At 44.8% G+C, this 16833-nt stretch overlaps 1 protein-coding gene across 6 annotated transcripts in view; it reads right to left on the reverse strand.

The window, feature by feature from the left end:
• Positions 1–16833, reverse strand: part of MYOF (myoferlin) — a 278968-nt gene that overhangs the window by 207642 nt on the left and 54493 nt on the right. For all 6 annotated transcript variants that reach the window (XM_030203030.1, XM_030203027.1, XM_030203029.1 and 3 more), the window contains one exon: positions 446–554. In XM_030203030.1, coding sequence (XP_030058890.1) covers positions 446–554 — 109 coding nt within the window. The remainder of the gene's footprint in view (positions 1–445; positions 555–16833) is intronic.

Here is a 16833-nt window from a genome sequence, read left to right on the forward strand (position 1 = left end):
TGATTTGTACCTGTGCTCTTCAGGGCACAGACCGTATAAGTCTGCCCAGCACTATCCCCTCCTCCCAACCACAAGCCCCGCCTCCCGCCACCGGCTCTGGCACAGACCGTATAAGTCTGCCCAGCACTATCCCCGCCTCCCAACCACCAGTCTCGTCTCCCACCACCGGCTCTGGCACAGACCATATAAGTCTGCCCAGCACTATCCCCGCCTCCCACCACCGGCTCTGGCACAGACCATATAAGTCTGCCCAGCACTATCCCCACCTCCCAACCACCAGCCCTGCCTCCCACCACTGGCTCTGGGTACTCAAATCCCAGAATCTTCTGATTGAAAGCACACTGACAGAAAGGAGATTTCTTTGTGCATGCGAGATGTTCTTACTTGAAGCACCTTCAGCTGAACCTCTTCATGAACAATGCATTGGAACAGACTTGGTACTTACTCCAGTTTGTTGCCCCTTTTCATCCATCAAGGCCAAATTTTTGTAAGGAAGAGATCTGCTTTGGCCACCCACAAGTTCCTTCAGTGACATTATGGTGGAGCCAATCAGCCTAGGGAAGAAGAGGTAAGAGTATATGCTACTAAAATTGCAATTCTAAGTTTATCTTGACTAGCTGCAGCCCTCATTTAACTATGTTACATTTGACCATGTTACAAAACATGCACTCACAAAAAAATAAAAAAAAGGGGTTCACAATTTCCACAAAAAATACAACACAAAAGAAAGTGGAAAAGAAACCAACTTCAAGAGATCAGTCCAAACACCAGGGTAAGATGCTCCCAAATCAAAACTTTATTTGGACCCTACACGGTCCGTGTTTCGGCTTTAGAAAGCCTTCATCAGGGGTCGATCAGTGATTGACGATGGAGCGCATGAGCAAATGTCTCTTGATTAGGGTAGGTATACTATCTCTCACCAACAGGTTCAAAATTTTTTTTTTCAATTTGAACCTGTTGGTGTGAGATAGTATACCTACCCTAATCAAGAGACATTTGCTCATGCGCTCCATCGTCAATCACTGATCGACCCCTGATGAAGGCTTTCTAAAGCCGAAACACGGACCGTGTAGGGTCCAAATAAAGTTTTGATTTGGGAGCATCTTACCCTGGTGTCTGGTACAAAACATGCACTGCAATGTCCTAAAACTGCTACAGCTTTTACAAATTAAAAATTTTCAATGCACTTAGACTTACACAGTTCCACAGTAACCCATGAAACTTTGTAAAGTCTAAGGGCTTTGAAAATGAGCCCCATGGTGTGCGGAAAAAGAGAGACCCTTTACATAGTTTCAAAATACTTTGTTTAAACATTTAGTATGATCTTTGAAAATACATTAGTTTCATTGGGAGGAAAGGGAAAGGGAATTGATATACCGCCTTTCTGTGGTTTTGTAACTACATTCAAAGCGGTTTCCACAGTATATACAGATACTTATTTGTACCTGGGGCATGAAAGGTTAAGTGACTTGCCCAGAATCACAAGGAGCTGCTACTCCTCAGAGGGGGGTTTCTTACTTAACTCATAATTTGTGTTCAAATTGTCCTCCTTCAACCTCTACACATTCACAAAGTCTTTGATGCCGCTGAGATGTTGGCTCAATTAATTCTGGGGTTTCATTAATTAAGAGCGTAACTGTTTTGCAAGCTCAATGAGCTGGAGCGCCATTCTGTCGAAAAATAAAGTATTCGGAAACATCTCGAATTTCTCTGCTGCAATAGGACGTTTTTAGGTTATTTGGAAAAATGTTGAGGGTCCCATTTTTTCTGTTACAGCTCCAGTATACTCAGTGCAAAATAAGACAGCAGATGTAAATTCTCAAATTAGACATATTCCAAACACTAAAATTAAAATAAAATGATTTTTTTCTACCTTTGTTGTCTGGTGACTTTGTTTTTCTATCCATATTGGTCCCAGTCTCTGATTCTGCTGCTATCTGTTCTCTTAACTCCATTTCCAGGGCTTCCTTTCCATATATTTCTTTACTTTCCTCCTTTCTTCTTCATTTCTTGCCCTACATCCATAAGTAAAAGCTGGGTCCTCCTCCATGGAATTGACTAGAGGTGATATAACGTGGATCCAGCTTTTGCCTATTTTCTCCATCCATGTGCAGTTTTTCTCCTCTCTTCCCTTTCCCTCATCTCCATCCATGTGCATCTTCTTCTTTTTTTCTTTCCTCCCCTCCATCCATGTCCAGCATTTTTCCTCTCTCTTCCCTCCCCTGTATCCATATAAAACACTAATTCTCTCTTCCCCCCTCTCCTCCATCCAACTCCAGCATTTCTCCTCTCTCCCCGCCAACTCCTCCATCCATCCATGCCCAGTGATTCTCCTCTCTCCCCTGCCCTCCCCTCCATGTCCAGCAATCCTCCTCTCTCCCCTGCCCTCCCCTCTCATCCATGTGCAGCGATTCTCTCTTTCCTGCCCTCCCCTTCCATCCATGTCCAGCATGTGTCCTCTCTCTCCCCTGCCCTCCCCTCTCATCCATGTCCAGCATGTGCCCTCTCTCCCCTGCCCTCCCCTCTCATCCATGTCCAGTGATTCTCCTCTGCCCCCTGTCCTCCCCTGCCATCCATGTCCAGCGATTCTCCTCTCCCCTCCATGTCCAGCGATTCTCCTCTCTTCCCTACCCTCCCCTCCATGTCCAGCATGTCTCTTCTCTCCCCTGCCCTCCCCTCCCATGTCCAGTGATTCTCTTCTCCCCCCTATCCTCCCCTGCCATCCATATCCAGCGATCCTCCTCTCCCCTGTCCTCCCCTCCCATCTATGTCCAGCAATTCTCCTCCCTCCCCTGCCCTCCCCTCTCATCCATGTCCAGTGATCCTCCTCTCCCCCCTATCCTCTCCTGCCATCCATATCCAGCGATCCTCCTCTCCCCTGTCCTCCCCTCCCATCCGTGTCCAGCGATTCTCCTCTGTCCACTGCCCTCCCTCCATGTACAGCAATTTTCTCTTCCCTACCCTCTCCTCCATGTCCAGCATGTCTCCTCTCTCCTTTGCCCTCCCCTCCTATCCATATCCAGCAATTCTCTCTTCCCTGCCTTCCCCTCAAATCCATGTCCAGTGATTCTCCTTTCTCCCCTGCCCTCCCCTCCCCTCCATGTCCAGCAATTCTCCTCTCTCTCCTGCCCTCCGTCCCATCCATGTCCAGCGATTCATTCAAACCCCAGCCCCCCCGCCCTCCCTCAGCTCCACGACTTTCCTTGAAATCTTTAATTTACCCGAAGTTGCGGCAAACCTGCAGTAAAAACAGCTGGCAGGCAGGCAGGCTTGCCTCCTCGTTGCTTCCCTTCCCTCTCAGCGCGTCCCACCCTCGTGGAAAGGAAATTACATCAGAGAAAGGCAGGATGCGCTGAGAGGGAAGGGAAGCGATAAGGAGACAAGCCTGCCTGCCAGCTGTTTTTACTGCCGGTTTGCCGTGACTTCGGGTAAATTAAAGATTTAAAGGAAAGTCGGGGAGCTAAGGGAGGGCGGGGGGGGGGGGGAGCCGGACCTCACAAAAAGGTGCCGGTATACCGTACCGCTGCGTACCGGCAGAAAAAAAAAGCACTGAAAATAAGTTTCACTATCACACAAAGACAAGACTCCAGTCCAGAAATTATGCAAAATAAACAGAACTATACTGAAGATTCTGCAACAGGCAGTTCAAATCCTTCTTAAAACAGTCAGTTTATAGTACAACTTGATATTAGATGCAAACTATAAATTCAAAACAAGCTTAGGGATATGGTGTCTCTTCTTAAATGCAATCTATAGTCCTACAATATGTACAATACGTACATATTCACCTCACCAACCCACTCAGTTATGAAAATCCACCTCTATAACTACCCTAATCACTCCCTTCCTTCTTCTCTCTTCCCTACTTAATCTCTGCACAATACTAACTGTATCTGATATCTTGGAATGACATTGTTAACAAAATTACGTAAGCCACATTGAGCCTGCAAATAGGTGGGAAAATGTGAGATACAAAATCTATAAAATACATATTTACAGCTCCACCTGTTCATATCCACCCCTTCTGGGTGAAACAATCTAATACTGTGCCTGCAGCACTTATGCAGCAAGCAGATCTTCCTTTGGATCAGATCTCCCCTGTCTGTTCACACTCTTCCAAAGGAGTACCTCTCTTGGCTTCCACCTTTGGCTCAGAACAACTCTTCGCTGTTCCTGTCCCAGGCTGGGATCCCCTATTTCCTACCTGGAACTCTCCGCCTTCTCATGGTTAATGCTGGAATTTGGAGAAACCACCTCTTTGGTCAGCCTTAGTTTCTTGAACCCATCCAGGACTCCCCCTCTCTTCCTAGGGTCCTGGCGGGGGGTATAGGCAACCAAAGAACTTGTGCACTCCCCATTCATAACATTTATTAACTCCTAACTGCTCACACACTGTCACTCAACAACCAGAATCATTTCTCTCTGCAACTTATTATTATTATTAACATTTGTATAGTGCTACCAGACGCACGCAGCACTGAACACCTGACACAGAGAGACAATCCCTGCCAGTGGCGTTCCTAGGGGGGCTGACACCCGGGGCGGATCGCCGATGTGCCCCACCCCCGGATGCAGCATCTCCCCCCCCCCCCCCCCCCCCCCCCCCCGTCCATCGTTCGTTTCATGCTCCCTCTGCCCCGGAAAAGGAAGTAACCTGTTCCAGGGCAGAGGGAGCATGGAACGAACGACGGACAGGGGCGCGCGGCACCCCCCCCCCCAGTGGCGTGCACCCTGGGCGGACCGTCCCCACCGCCCCCCCTAGGAACGCCACTGGTCCCTGCTCAGTAGAGCTTACAATCTAAAAATATCCAGGAACTCTCAGCCCCTTGGGCTGGAACCTTTACCACCCACAACTCCAGAACCCTTCACTCAGAGACTGGAGAGTTAAGTTCTCTCATGAAGACACTTATGGCCCCACAATAAGACAGGGAGAATTTCAATACCTAGGGAAGCCATTGTCAGAAGACTCTTCCTCGGATGACAGCATTCTTTTAAACTTCTTCATTTCTGGGGAAAAGCGGTATTTCTTTAGCAAGGGGAAGGGCTCAGTTATGTATGATATAAAACAGAATCTGCAAGTGAACATCTGAAAGATCGCCTAGTGCATGGGACATCAAGGTTTTCACAACAGAAAAAGCAGAAAAGCCAGAAAAACTATTTCAATTAAAAAGATATTAGGAAAGACCACACGAGGGCATCCGAGCAAGTAGACATGGGTTTAACATGATAACTGGACCTCTATCAAAAGAGCCTCTAATAATGGACTCCTCAACACATCTACCCTGTTGTATTGTGGGGACATTTTTGCCAGGAGGGAGACACTCATCCCAAAATGCCCGAGGGGGGATATTTCCCTGCACTGTGGCTGTTACAGCATTGTGTAAACAAGCTACCCAGGACAGGGAGCTAGCACATGCCTTTCAGTGCAAAATTTTGGAAAAACATAGGTAAAACACCCCTCCCCCCACCCCCCAAAAAAACTATTCAGAGTACATTTGAAGCTGTCTCCATTTTCAGTCTAAACTAGAGTCTGACTGACAGTGAACAACTCATCTGCACAGAACAATGAACAATCCAGCCAGGGGGGGAAGGGACCCCTGAACTGTCAGCAGAAGAGAGCCAGCTGCACTTCTAACAAGCAAAAAGCTCTATCTAGATCTTGAAGAGAACGCATTGAACTTGCCCTCCAAGAATGTAACATGGAGGCGTATTTTCAAAGCACTTAGACTACAAAGTTTATTTATTCATTCATTCATTCTTATATCTATTCTTACTGTACACTGCCTTGAGTGAATTCCTTCAAAAAGGCTGTAAATAAATAAATATCCCACGATTATCCAAAAATGAGTTTCAGTTCAATGTGGTTTACAATTATTATGGAATTACAGTGTTAGCATTCAGTTACATATATTGTGGAACATTTGCGCATATGAGATTAGCCATAAACTTTCTTGAATAAGTATGTTTTTAGGTCCCTTCTGAATTGGAGGTAATTGTTGAAGTCTCTTATGACCTTGGGAATTGAGATACATTAGTTAACTTTTTTCCCTTGTAAATTACACATCCGGACCAAGCATGACTCAGAAATGAGCTGCAAGAAAACCTTTCAGAAGTGCATGGATGGCATTCTCCAGCTAGACAAAGAGGCGTGTCCATCCTCCTTCTCTTAGGTTGCTTAGTGACTAACTACTGGGGGAGACTGGAAAAAAATGTGTGCAATGGATGGCTCCCTCCTACACATGGATCCAATTAATCCTACTGAGACTATGCTGCAGTTTCCAGTTTATTTTTAAAACACTGCTCTTTGCACTTTCTAGAGTCAGATACAATAGTTTACATTTTTTTCCTTTTATTTTCAGTTCAAGCAGTCACTCTGAATTCCCTATACTTTTATCTTCTTCACAAGCAAGCTTACCAAGGCACATAAAAGTCCTTCAAAAATGTGATCATTTCACTATTATGTTAGTCCAATGAAAAGTAGCTAGACAGTGCTAACTAAATACAATTGTGATATCAGAACAAATAAGGGGCAAGAGAAATTCCCAAGTGCTGTCTGCGTGGGGCATATATGACAATGCTACATAAAGGAGTGGAGGAGTGGCCTAGTGTGGTTAGAGCACATCCAGAGGTGACCAGTTCAAATCCTGCTGCTGCTCCTTGTGATCTTGGGCAAGTCACTTAACCCTCCTTTGCCTCAGGTACAAAATTAGATGTTATAATGCCTTTGTATCGCTCCATGGTGCAACCGCAGCTTGAATACTATGTGCAATTCTGGTCGCCGCATCTCAAAAAAGATATACTGGAATTAGAAAAGGTACAGAGGAGGGCAATGAAAGTGATAAAGGGGATGGTACGACTTCTCTATGAGGAAAGGCTGAAACGGCAAGGGCTCTTCAGCTTGGAGAAAAGACAGCTCAGAGGAGATATGATAGAGATATATAAAATGAGTGGAGTGGAACGGGTAGACGTGAATCGCTTGTTTACGCTTTCCAAATATACTAGGACTAGGGGGCACACAATAAAGCTACAAAGTAGTAAATTTAAAACAAATTGGAGAAAATATTTCTTCACTCAACATGTAATTAAACTCTGGACTTCGTCGCCAGAAACTGTGGTAAAAGCAGTTAGCTTAGCGGGGTTTTAAAAAGGTTCGGATAGCTTCATAAAAGAAAAGTCCATAAGCCATTATTAAAATGGACTTGGGAAATCCACTGCTTATTTTTGGGATACGCAGCATAAAATGTATTGTACTGTTTGGGGATCTTGCCAGGTACTTGGATTGGCTGTTGCTAGAAACAGGATACTGGGATTGATGAAACCTTCAATCTGTTCCAGTATGATAACACTTCTGTACTTATATATATGTAGCCCTCCAGGGACAAAGAAATACCCAGTGTACCTAAATCTAACTCACCTTGAGCTACCACTGAAAAAGGTGTGAGCAAAACCCAAATAAAGAAAGAAAGGCATATGACTGCTCCAGAGTAACTGCAAGGGAGCTCCTTAAACAGAACAAAATAAGAACTTAGCAGTAACATTTTTAACCTACACAGGACAAGATATTTGTATATTCAATACCAGAGTGGACAGCTTACTTTCAATTACAAAAAAAACCCCAAAAAGCTGCAAATAAATACAAAATATTGCATTGATAAAAGCATCTACTCATTGTAATTCCTCATTATATTGTTTACTACAGTATATGATCCGACCATCCAGCATATCCAACAGACCACCCCCCCCCAGTGACATCACATTTCTGCTATGAAATGCACAGATTCTCTCCCTATTTTCTGGCTTCACATACTGCTTGTTAGTGTTTTTATTTATTTATTGGGATTTATTAAACGCCTTTATGAACAGGTTCACCCAAGGCAGTGGTAAACAATATTGTATTTTAAATACAGAAACCCAATGCCTGTTCTTCATGCATAAAGTATGTTTTCCGTGCTTTTTTTAAAGGGGTTACCGCACACTACCAGAACCCTCATCCACACTCTCTCATCACCTCTCGCTTAGACTATTGCAACTTGCTTCTCACAGGTCTCCCACTTAGCCATCGCTCTCCTCTTCAATCTGTTCAAAATTCTGCTGCACAACTAATATTCCGCCAGTGTCGTTATGCTCATATTAGCCCTCTCCTCAAGTCACTTCACTGGCTTCCTATCCGTTTCTGCATACAGTTCAAACTCCTCTTATTGACTTATAAGTGCATTCACTCTGCAGCTCTTCAGTACCTCTCCACTCTCATCTCTCCCTACACTCCTCCCCGGGAACTCCGTTCACTGGGTAAATTTCTCTTATCTGCACCCTTCTCCTCCACTGCTAACTCCAGACTCCGTTCCTTTTATCTTGCTGCACCATATGCCTGGAATAGACTTCTTGAGCCGGTATGTCAAGCTCCATCTCTGGCCGTCTTCAAATCTAAGCTAAAAGCCCACCTTTTTGATGCTGCTTTTAACCCTTATTCACTTGTTCAGAACCCTTATTTTATCATCCTCACTTTATTATTCCCTTATCTCTTGTTTGTCCTGTTTGTCTGTCCTAATTAGATTGTAAGCTCTGTCGAGCAAGGACTGTCTCTTCATGTTCAAGTGTACAGCGCTGCATACATCTAGTAGCGCTATAGAAATTATAAGCAGTAGTAGTATATTATCCGACAATGGGTAGGTCCCATTTACATTGGATAATCAAGACTGTACTGTAGGTTATTCCAGATGGAACAAGGCGCTGAAATATGATTTGATTCATTGGGGGGGAGGGAGAAGAAAAGAAGAGGGTGTAAGGTAGCATGCCTCTTAGTAAGCTCTTTGGATGAGGAAGCGCATCTATGTATCATTTTCAGAGATGACACATGCAGGGGTTCTCTCCTGTTTACATGAGAACAGTTGATTAAATGTTGCAGAAAACTCAGTTTTACATCCCATGTCACTGTTCTTCAATGCAAGGCTCGTGATCTTATCGTGGCCCCCACTGATTTTTCCTCCCCTAACACTCTACTTGGATTCCAAGACATCTGCACCCAAGCTTCCAGAGACACTAAACCCCCCAGACATCCTCCCCATCCAACTGGACATTCCTCTGATCCCCTCCAATCTTCCCATCCACCTTTGAAAGGTAGAGCAATGCCCAATCCCTCCTGCCCCAGGAACCATCATCTTTCAAAAGGGCAGCACCTGATCCCTATGCACTGCCATTTTGGAAGATAGAGGGACCTGGGGCAGGAGTGTTTGGTCATCACTCCTGCCTTTAGAAATACTTTGTGGGGGGGGGGGTCAAGGGAGTTTATCCAGTAAGGGAGCAAGGAGAAAAAGAAAACTATTGAACCTGGTGGGGGGGCAGTCAAGGGGAGGGAGAAGGAAGGAGAATAAACATTGGCATATCTCTGATGTGGCTGGCGGGGCTACCCATGCCCCGCTAGCTGAAGACTCCCAGCATCTTCACCCTCCTCTTCCCTGCAGGCGATCAGACATCTCTCAATTCTACTCCCGTCTCTCCGTACCTTTTAAACCCTTCATTTCTGTGCTGGAAGTAAGCAGCAACTCATACCCACTGTTCGCACCAGCCCCAAGCCTTCCCTCTGACTCAACTTTCTGTTTCCACAGAAGCAGAACCAGATAAGAGGAAGGCTCATGGCTGGCAAAAGCAGTAGTTATGAGTCAGAAGAACATAAGCATTGCCATACTGGGACAGACTAAAGGCCCATCAAGCCCAGCATCCTGTTTCCAACAGTGGCCAATCCAGGTTACAAGTACCTGGCATGGTCTCAAAAATGTACAATACATTTTATGTTGCTTATCCTAGAAATAAGCAGTTGATTTTCCCATCTTAATAATGGCTTATGGGACTTTTCTTTTAGGAAGTTATCTAAACCTTTTTAAAACCCCGTTAAGCTAATAGCTTTTACCAGATTATCTGGCAATGAATTCCAGAGTTTAATTACTCATTAAGTGAAGATATATTTTCTACGATTTGTTTTAAATTTACTACTTTGTAGCTTCATTGCGTGCCCCCATTGGCATTAATTGGGATTTACACATTCATCATATTCTGTAACGATGCATGCGGAAATCCTATAGTGAGTAACTTCAAGGGAGCATGGCTGGGGGCATTGGGGGCGGGGGTTCCTACAATCTACACATGTTACAGAATAGACCCGATCAACACCGAACTTAGGCACTGGCATTTACACTTGCTTTTGACACCACAGCCAAAAGCTTCCTCAGAAGACTCCCAAGATCTTCCTGCTGCCAAGCTCAGCACTCGGCCACAGCTTTACAGAGTCACCCATGCCAGCACCTCATGTATCCTTATTTCTTACACATGTGCAAAAACTAAGCATACATGAGGTGCCACAGTTGGCAGCTCAGGAGCACTACCGTCAAATGATGAACTTGGCAGCAGAGAGTTCTGGGTGCCTTCAGAGGAGGTTCTCAGCTTGCGGGTTTGGGGTGCACTACGGCCAAGTAGGTCTAAGCCCAAAGTGGATGGCTCATCCACCCTTTGATTGTTTGGGGTAGATTTATGTGAGAAAGCCAGTCACATAGTTATAGAGATATTCAGTGGAGCTACGCATTCAAGTCTGATAGACAGCAGGGTCAACTTTAAGCATTTAAGTTATTTCTGCATTCAGATTTCAAAGTTATGCTGAATTTTGTTGCTCTATTACTTCTGACCACACCCCAAACTACCTTGATCCCTTAGGGCATCTTATCAAGCCACGCTAGCGGTTCCTGTGCAGTAATGCCAACGAAGCCCATTCAAAGTGACCGTTAGCGTGGCTTGATAAAAGAGGCCCTTAATGACTGTATTCTGACCTACTGGTCAAACTTTTATCTGTTCCCCAAGACAGCAAATTTAGAATAAAATGTATGCAATCAGCATCCAACATTGACCACAAGATGGTCAATATTGAAAACAACATAGGTTATACCTGTGTACAAAAGAAAGCAATATTTAAGTCCACAGAAACATGATGGCAGATAAGAGTCAAGTGGCCCATCCAGTCTACCCACCCTTAGTAACCACTAATTCTTTCCTAAGGGATCCCATATGCCTGTCCCATGCTTTCTTAAATTCTGAAACAGTCCTCGTCTCCATGACCTCCACCGGGAGGCCATTCCATGCATCCACCACCCTTTCCGTGAAAGAGTATTTTCTTAGATTTTTCCTAAGCCTATTTCCTCTTAACTTCATCGTATGCCCCCTCATTCCAGAGTTTTCCTTCATTTGAAAAAGGCTCACCTCCTGTCCATTAACGCCACTGAGGCATTTAAACATCTCTATCATATCCACTTTCTCCCGCCTCTCTTCCAGCGTATAAATGTTCCTAAGCCTGTCTCTATATGCTTTATGACCGAGACTGCTTTCTAATTTTGCAGTCACCATGTTGTGATATAAAGCTTGAGTCCAAGGAGCAGAAAGAAGGGATTAGAATAATTTATTTATTTGTTACATTTGTATCCCACATTTTCCCACCTATTTGCAGGCTCAATGTGGCTTACATAGTACCGAAAAGGCATTCACCAAGTCCGGTAGAGAAACAAATGCGAGATGATCTGGTTATGCTTCTGATTGGTAGGTCTATGAGATTTATCATGTATCCTGGGACTTGGCCGTAGATAATATCCCAATTACGCCATTGTAAGGAAATGAGGGGTCCTTTTACTGAGCTGTGTTAGGTGCTAACGTGCATCTAATGCAGTTAAAAAAAAACCCTAATGTGGGATGCAGTGAGTTTCCCTGACAGCTTTATGATGTGCACACGCTAACTGTGCACTATTTTGTTGGTATTTATTTTCCAGGGGGTGTTGTCAGATGGAGAGTAGGCATTCCTGCATTAACCAGTTAGTGCACCTACATTATTGTGTGCTAACTGATTAGCCAATAGATAATACAGGAGCCCTTACTGCGTATAAAATAGGAGGAGGTAAGTGGTCCTTCTATAATTTTTTAAATGGCTGCATGCTACTGGCAACATTAGCACATGGCCATTAATGAAACCGACAGAAAATCTGGGTTTTTATGGCCACAATAAAAATGGCCTCAGCGCATGGGAATGACCTGCGTAAGGGTACACTAAGGCCATTTGTTATCGCAGCTTAGTAAAAGGACCACTGAATTAGAATAAAAAGGGTTTTCTTTAAGAAGTTGTGAACTACAAGTTCCATGAGGCAATGGGGCATGCAGTCAGAAGCATCAGGCTAGGGGTGGAGCCAGGAGGAAAGGTGACTCAACAGGAGACCAGCTGCTTTAATTAAGAAATCCTGTTACAGGAGATCACCTGCTATTTGCTTCACTAATTAACTGACTCTCCCTAAGTGCTGAGAGTAGAGTTTCTTTTATTTCTTTGCTGAGAAAAAAAAAAAAAAAGAGTCAGCATTCATGGATCTAGAGAGATGGTGATTCTCCTCCACGTCCTTGCTCAGCAGCGCCTACAGGATTCCTCGGCCCCCAACTTCAGCTCAATGACACGGAGCTAAGCCGCAACGACTCTGGTCCCAAAGCAGCAGTGCCGTCGACTCTGACCCCGAGCAATTGCTGGGCGCCGACCTAATGGTACCGTGTAACATGCAGCCTCTCTCCCGAACGCTGTGCAAAAGATGGCGTTCGGGATCTCCCCGGGGATTATAAAGCCCTGGCTTCTGCTCCTCCTCCCACAGCGAGGTGCCGGTGTGCAGCGGGATGGCTTACGGATGTTGCTGCTGCCTGCCAAGTTTGATAAAAGGGAGTTCTGGCCACCTTCAGAGAAAGTCTTCAGCTGACAGAACTTGAGGATCCTTATTAGTTAATGCATTTATATTTTTTGGTAAAGTAGGGCAGAGAAAATATTGTGCCCACCCACTTTGGGCTCAGGCCCATCTAAAATTGGCTGTCTGGCTACACCACTGGATTGGTGTGGGAAAGCTGCTCTTGAAAGTCTCCTAAGAGTGTGGGCATTGACAGAATGCAGGAAGAGGTTAGGTTAGTTGCCCTGTGAAACTGTCTAAATCCTGAATGGCAGCTTTATTTCTGCAGTTGCTACAGTAAAGAGGAGAGCTCAGGTATGGGCAGAAAAAGGTCATGAATGTTGTTTAGCTTCTTCCAGAAGAAGCCAGTCTCACCTAAACTATTTTGAAAGATTGTTCCTCAGTCTGGAAAGAAAGGGACACAGCTAGCAAGATGTGAATGCTCAAGTCCCCTAAGGAATGCTGGGGAAGGATTCTGAGTCCCTGAGAAGTGGGGTTTCAGGAAGAAGCTAAGGAACTGACCATAGAGAGGTTGTACCTGGGAAATAAAAGGCCCCCCATGATATAATCTTTGTGCAAATAACAGCTTCAAAGGGGAATTACAAGTTATAAAGAAGCTGGCACTATAAGAGGGAGAAAAAAAAAGCTGAACAGGATCCTGAATTGGCAATGAACAGGGATCTGGGTCTAGTTGTATGTAAAAGGTTACTTAACACGAAAGGGGCCAGAGATTGTTTAGAATAACAGGCTATACCTAGAGAGGTGATTAGGCTATACCTAATATCTTATCAGTAGTGGCATAGCCAGGACGTTTCAGCAGGGAATGCGTAGCTAACTAGGGCCAAGATTCATCAACCAAACGTAAAAGAAAGTAAAACGTAAAAGTTCTTACCGAATTTGAAAAAAACGAAGAATGCACTTAAAAAAAAAACACCTCAGAAATGTTCGGTGCGGTATTCAAAAGTCGGATGCATGAATACCTTCGGTAAAGTGTCAGTACGTTTAAAAAAAAAAAAAAAAAAAAGTGCCTATGGAAGTCCGTTATGGACGTCCTTTGCCTCCCCCCCACGTGAGGTCGCCCCTGCTCCCCGCTTCCCCTGCATTAAAAAAAATCATGATTTTAGGCAGCCCCAGCCCCCCGGCCCTCCCTCCCTTCCTTCCTTCCTCCCTCTCTTTCTAAACAGCTCCTGCCGCCCTCTGCCTCATGCCCTGCCCCCGCCACCCCCCCTGAGGTCGTCGCCACCGCTCCCCCCTCCGTCTTACCGGGCCCTCACAGCGCCTCTCACCTCTGTGTGAAGGCGCTGCGACGGCAAGAACAGCTGATCCTCTTCACTGAAGAGTCTTCGGACGTCCCTCCTTTCGTCCAGCGGGAGCTGTTTAGAAAGAGAGAGAGGAAGGAAGGAAGGAAGGGAGGGGGGCCAGGGCGCTCACAAGGACGTGTTATGACGTGTCTGTATGACAACTCCGGCCTTACCGACAAATATCGCGGCAAATGAGTCGGTGCAATCGTCGGTATGGTTAGTGCATCCCGAATCATCCACATTACAATGGTAGCTACTCGTTTGTATTCCGTTTTTGTTACCTGCTACCGCTGTCGGAAAAAAACTGTTTAGTGCATGCCACGGTTTACTACTTGTTCGTTAGTGGCTCGTTATTGGCTCGTTAAAGTTTAGTGCATCTGGCCCTAGGTAGGGGAGGATATTTCATAGCTGAGGAACACTGAACTAAAGCCTACCTACAACTATTCTGAAAGGCCTTTATCTGATCTAGAACATTTGTCTTGAAAGACACTGAAGTAAAAGTGTTCTCTTTGCACACTGCAAAAAAAAATATGATAGTATTCTTGAAAGGGTGTATTTTAGGTAAAATATTCTAGAAATATAAAAAGCATTGTTTTGTATGCAGCAGCTGTGAAACTCTCTCAGAGCAGACTGTCAGCATGAAGCTCTGAGTACCAGACCTCCATTCTGTTGCTCAGCTCAGGCTGTCAAAATTTTAAAGTATATGAGAATACAAATGCTTCCTTATCACAGTGAAAGATAACCAGAGAACCTACAGGCTGCAATGTGCTTAAAATCATTGACACACGTTTTAAGCATATTGCAGCCCATAGGTGCTCTTTGATAAGGAAGCATAAGCATTTGATAAGCTGATCTCCAAGTCAGACTCTAACTCAAATCGGAATCCCTTACCACCGGTTTCACGCGGACTCCACAACAGCTGTGGGAGTGAACAGAGACAATAAGCGAAGATGGTGGTGTGTACCTCATGCCACACCAACTCCAGCATCAGCCTGTGGGAGCGAACAGAGCACACGATGATGGAGGCATGTATTGCACGCCGCACAGATTCCAGCACCAGCGTGGGCAAAAAAGCGTGCCGAGTGGCGCACCTGCGCTGAACCATGCTATTCTGCTTCCCGACAGGGGGTGCATATGCCACTGAAACACCTTGTATGGATACGCCCCTGCTTATTAGAGAAAGAGTCCTATGTAAAGAAAAGTATTATATTTTTATGTTTTGTTCAAATAAAGTGGAAGCCTAAAGGAGTTTAGCCTTAGCCTTGGTCATTCTTGCAACTGCCCTACTGAGGAAGCAGATAGAGGCATAAGTGATCTAATCCCCATGGCCACAGGGAGGCAACCCTGGCTGTGCTATATAATATACTTCCTGAAACATTACTCTGTCTGTCTGTCTCTCTCAGTTACTGTACTTCTATGGAATATGGGCAGATAAGCACACAAATTAACCAGCTGATTAAAGCATTCTGTGAAAGAGGCGTGTAAAGGAAAGATATTGTGTAATTTCCTGCTGCTACTGGTTGGAGCAGAGCTGAGAATATGTTGTTTGCCTATGGCATCTCATTCCTGGAGTCATGGAACACAAACATTTAAATTGCCCTAAAGCACAGAAGCATGTCAGAGCAACCAGCAACCTGCCAAACAGCTTCAAAATAAGAATTCCAGGGCCTCCTACACATATGCATGACAAAAGCTGCTATGCAATGGAGAGCAACAACTGCAGCATAATCACCACCTCAGGGACTGCTTTTACTAGAGGTTTAATTTTTAAAACAACTATGGTTAATTCTAATTTTTTTTTACTCATTCCAAAGGTACAAAGACTAGGGGACACTCAAAGAAGCTACATGGAAATACTTTAAACACAAATAGGAAGAAATATTTTTTTCACTCAACGAATAGTTAAGCTCTGGAACTCTTTGCCGGAGGATGTAGTAACAGCAGTTAGCGTATCTGGGTTTTAAAAAAGGTTTGGACAAGTTCCTGGAGGAAAAGTCCATCGTCTGCTGTTGAGACAGATATGGGGAAGCAACTGCTTGCCCTGGGATTGGTAATATGGAATGTTGCCATGATTTGGGTTTCTGCCAGGTACTTGTGACCTGGATTGGCCACTGTTGGAAACAGGATGCTGGGCTAGATGGACCATTGGTCTGACTCAGTATCGCTACTCTTATGTTCTTACAAATGTGCTGGGGTGGGGGGGGGGGGGGGAAGAAACTACTAGAATAAAACACATCTCCTCCTCTCCCCTTTAGGCCTATGGTCCAAAAGGCCATACAGGAGACTGAGGGCCACAAACCATTTTTTCCCCAAGTCCTACTTGTGAAGCTTTGTTTGAAGTGGAGGAGTGGCCTAGTGGTTAGAGCACAGGTCTGTCTTGCAATCCAGATGTGGCCGGTTCAAATCCTGCTGCTACTCCTTGTGATCTTAGGCAAGTCACTTAACCCTCCATTGCCTCAGGTACAAACTTAGATTGTGAGCCCTCCTGGGACAGAGAAATATCCAGAGTACCTGAATGTAACTCTTCTTGAGCTACACTGAAAAAGGTGTGAGAAAAATCTAAATAAATAATAAATATTTAGTTTTTAACACCTTAGATCTGCTTAGAAGCAGTCAGCCCCAGGGTTCCTCTGCATCCAGAAGCAGATTTTCGCTCCTGCATATGGTACATTTGAAAATGTTACCATCCTGAAGAGAAATAACAGCTTTAAACTACACACCTGAGTCTGCTCTTCAAGGGTAATTTAAAAAAATTAAAAAGGGCAACGGAGAAGTCTAAGTAGTTCACAGGGGACAGATTAAGG

This window comes from Microcaecilia unicolor, chromosome 5 (genome assembly GCF_901765095.1).
Source record: "Microcaecilia unicolor chromosome 5, aMicUni1.1, whole genome shotgun sequence".
Taxonomy (NCBI): domain Eukaryota; kingdom Metazoa; phylum Chordata; class Amphibia; order Gymnophiona; family Siphonopidae; genus Microcaecilia; species Microcaecilia unicolor.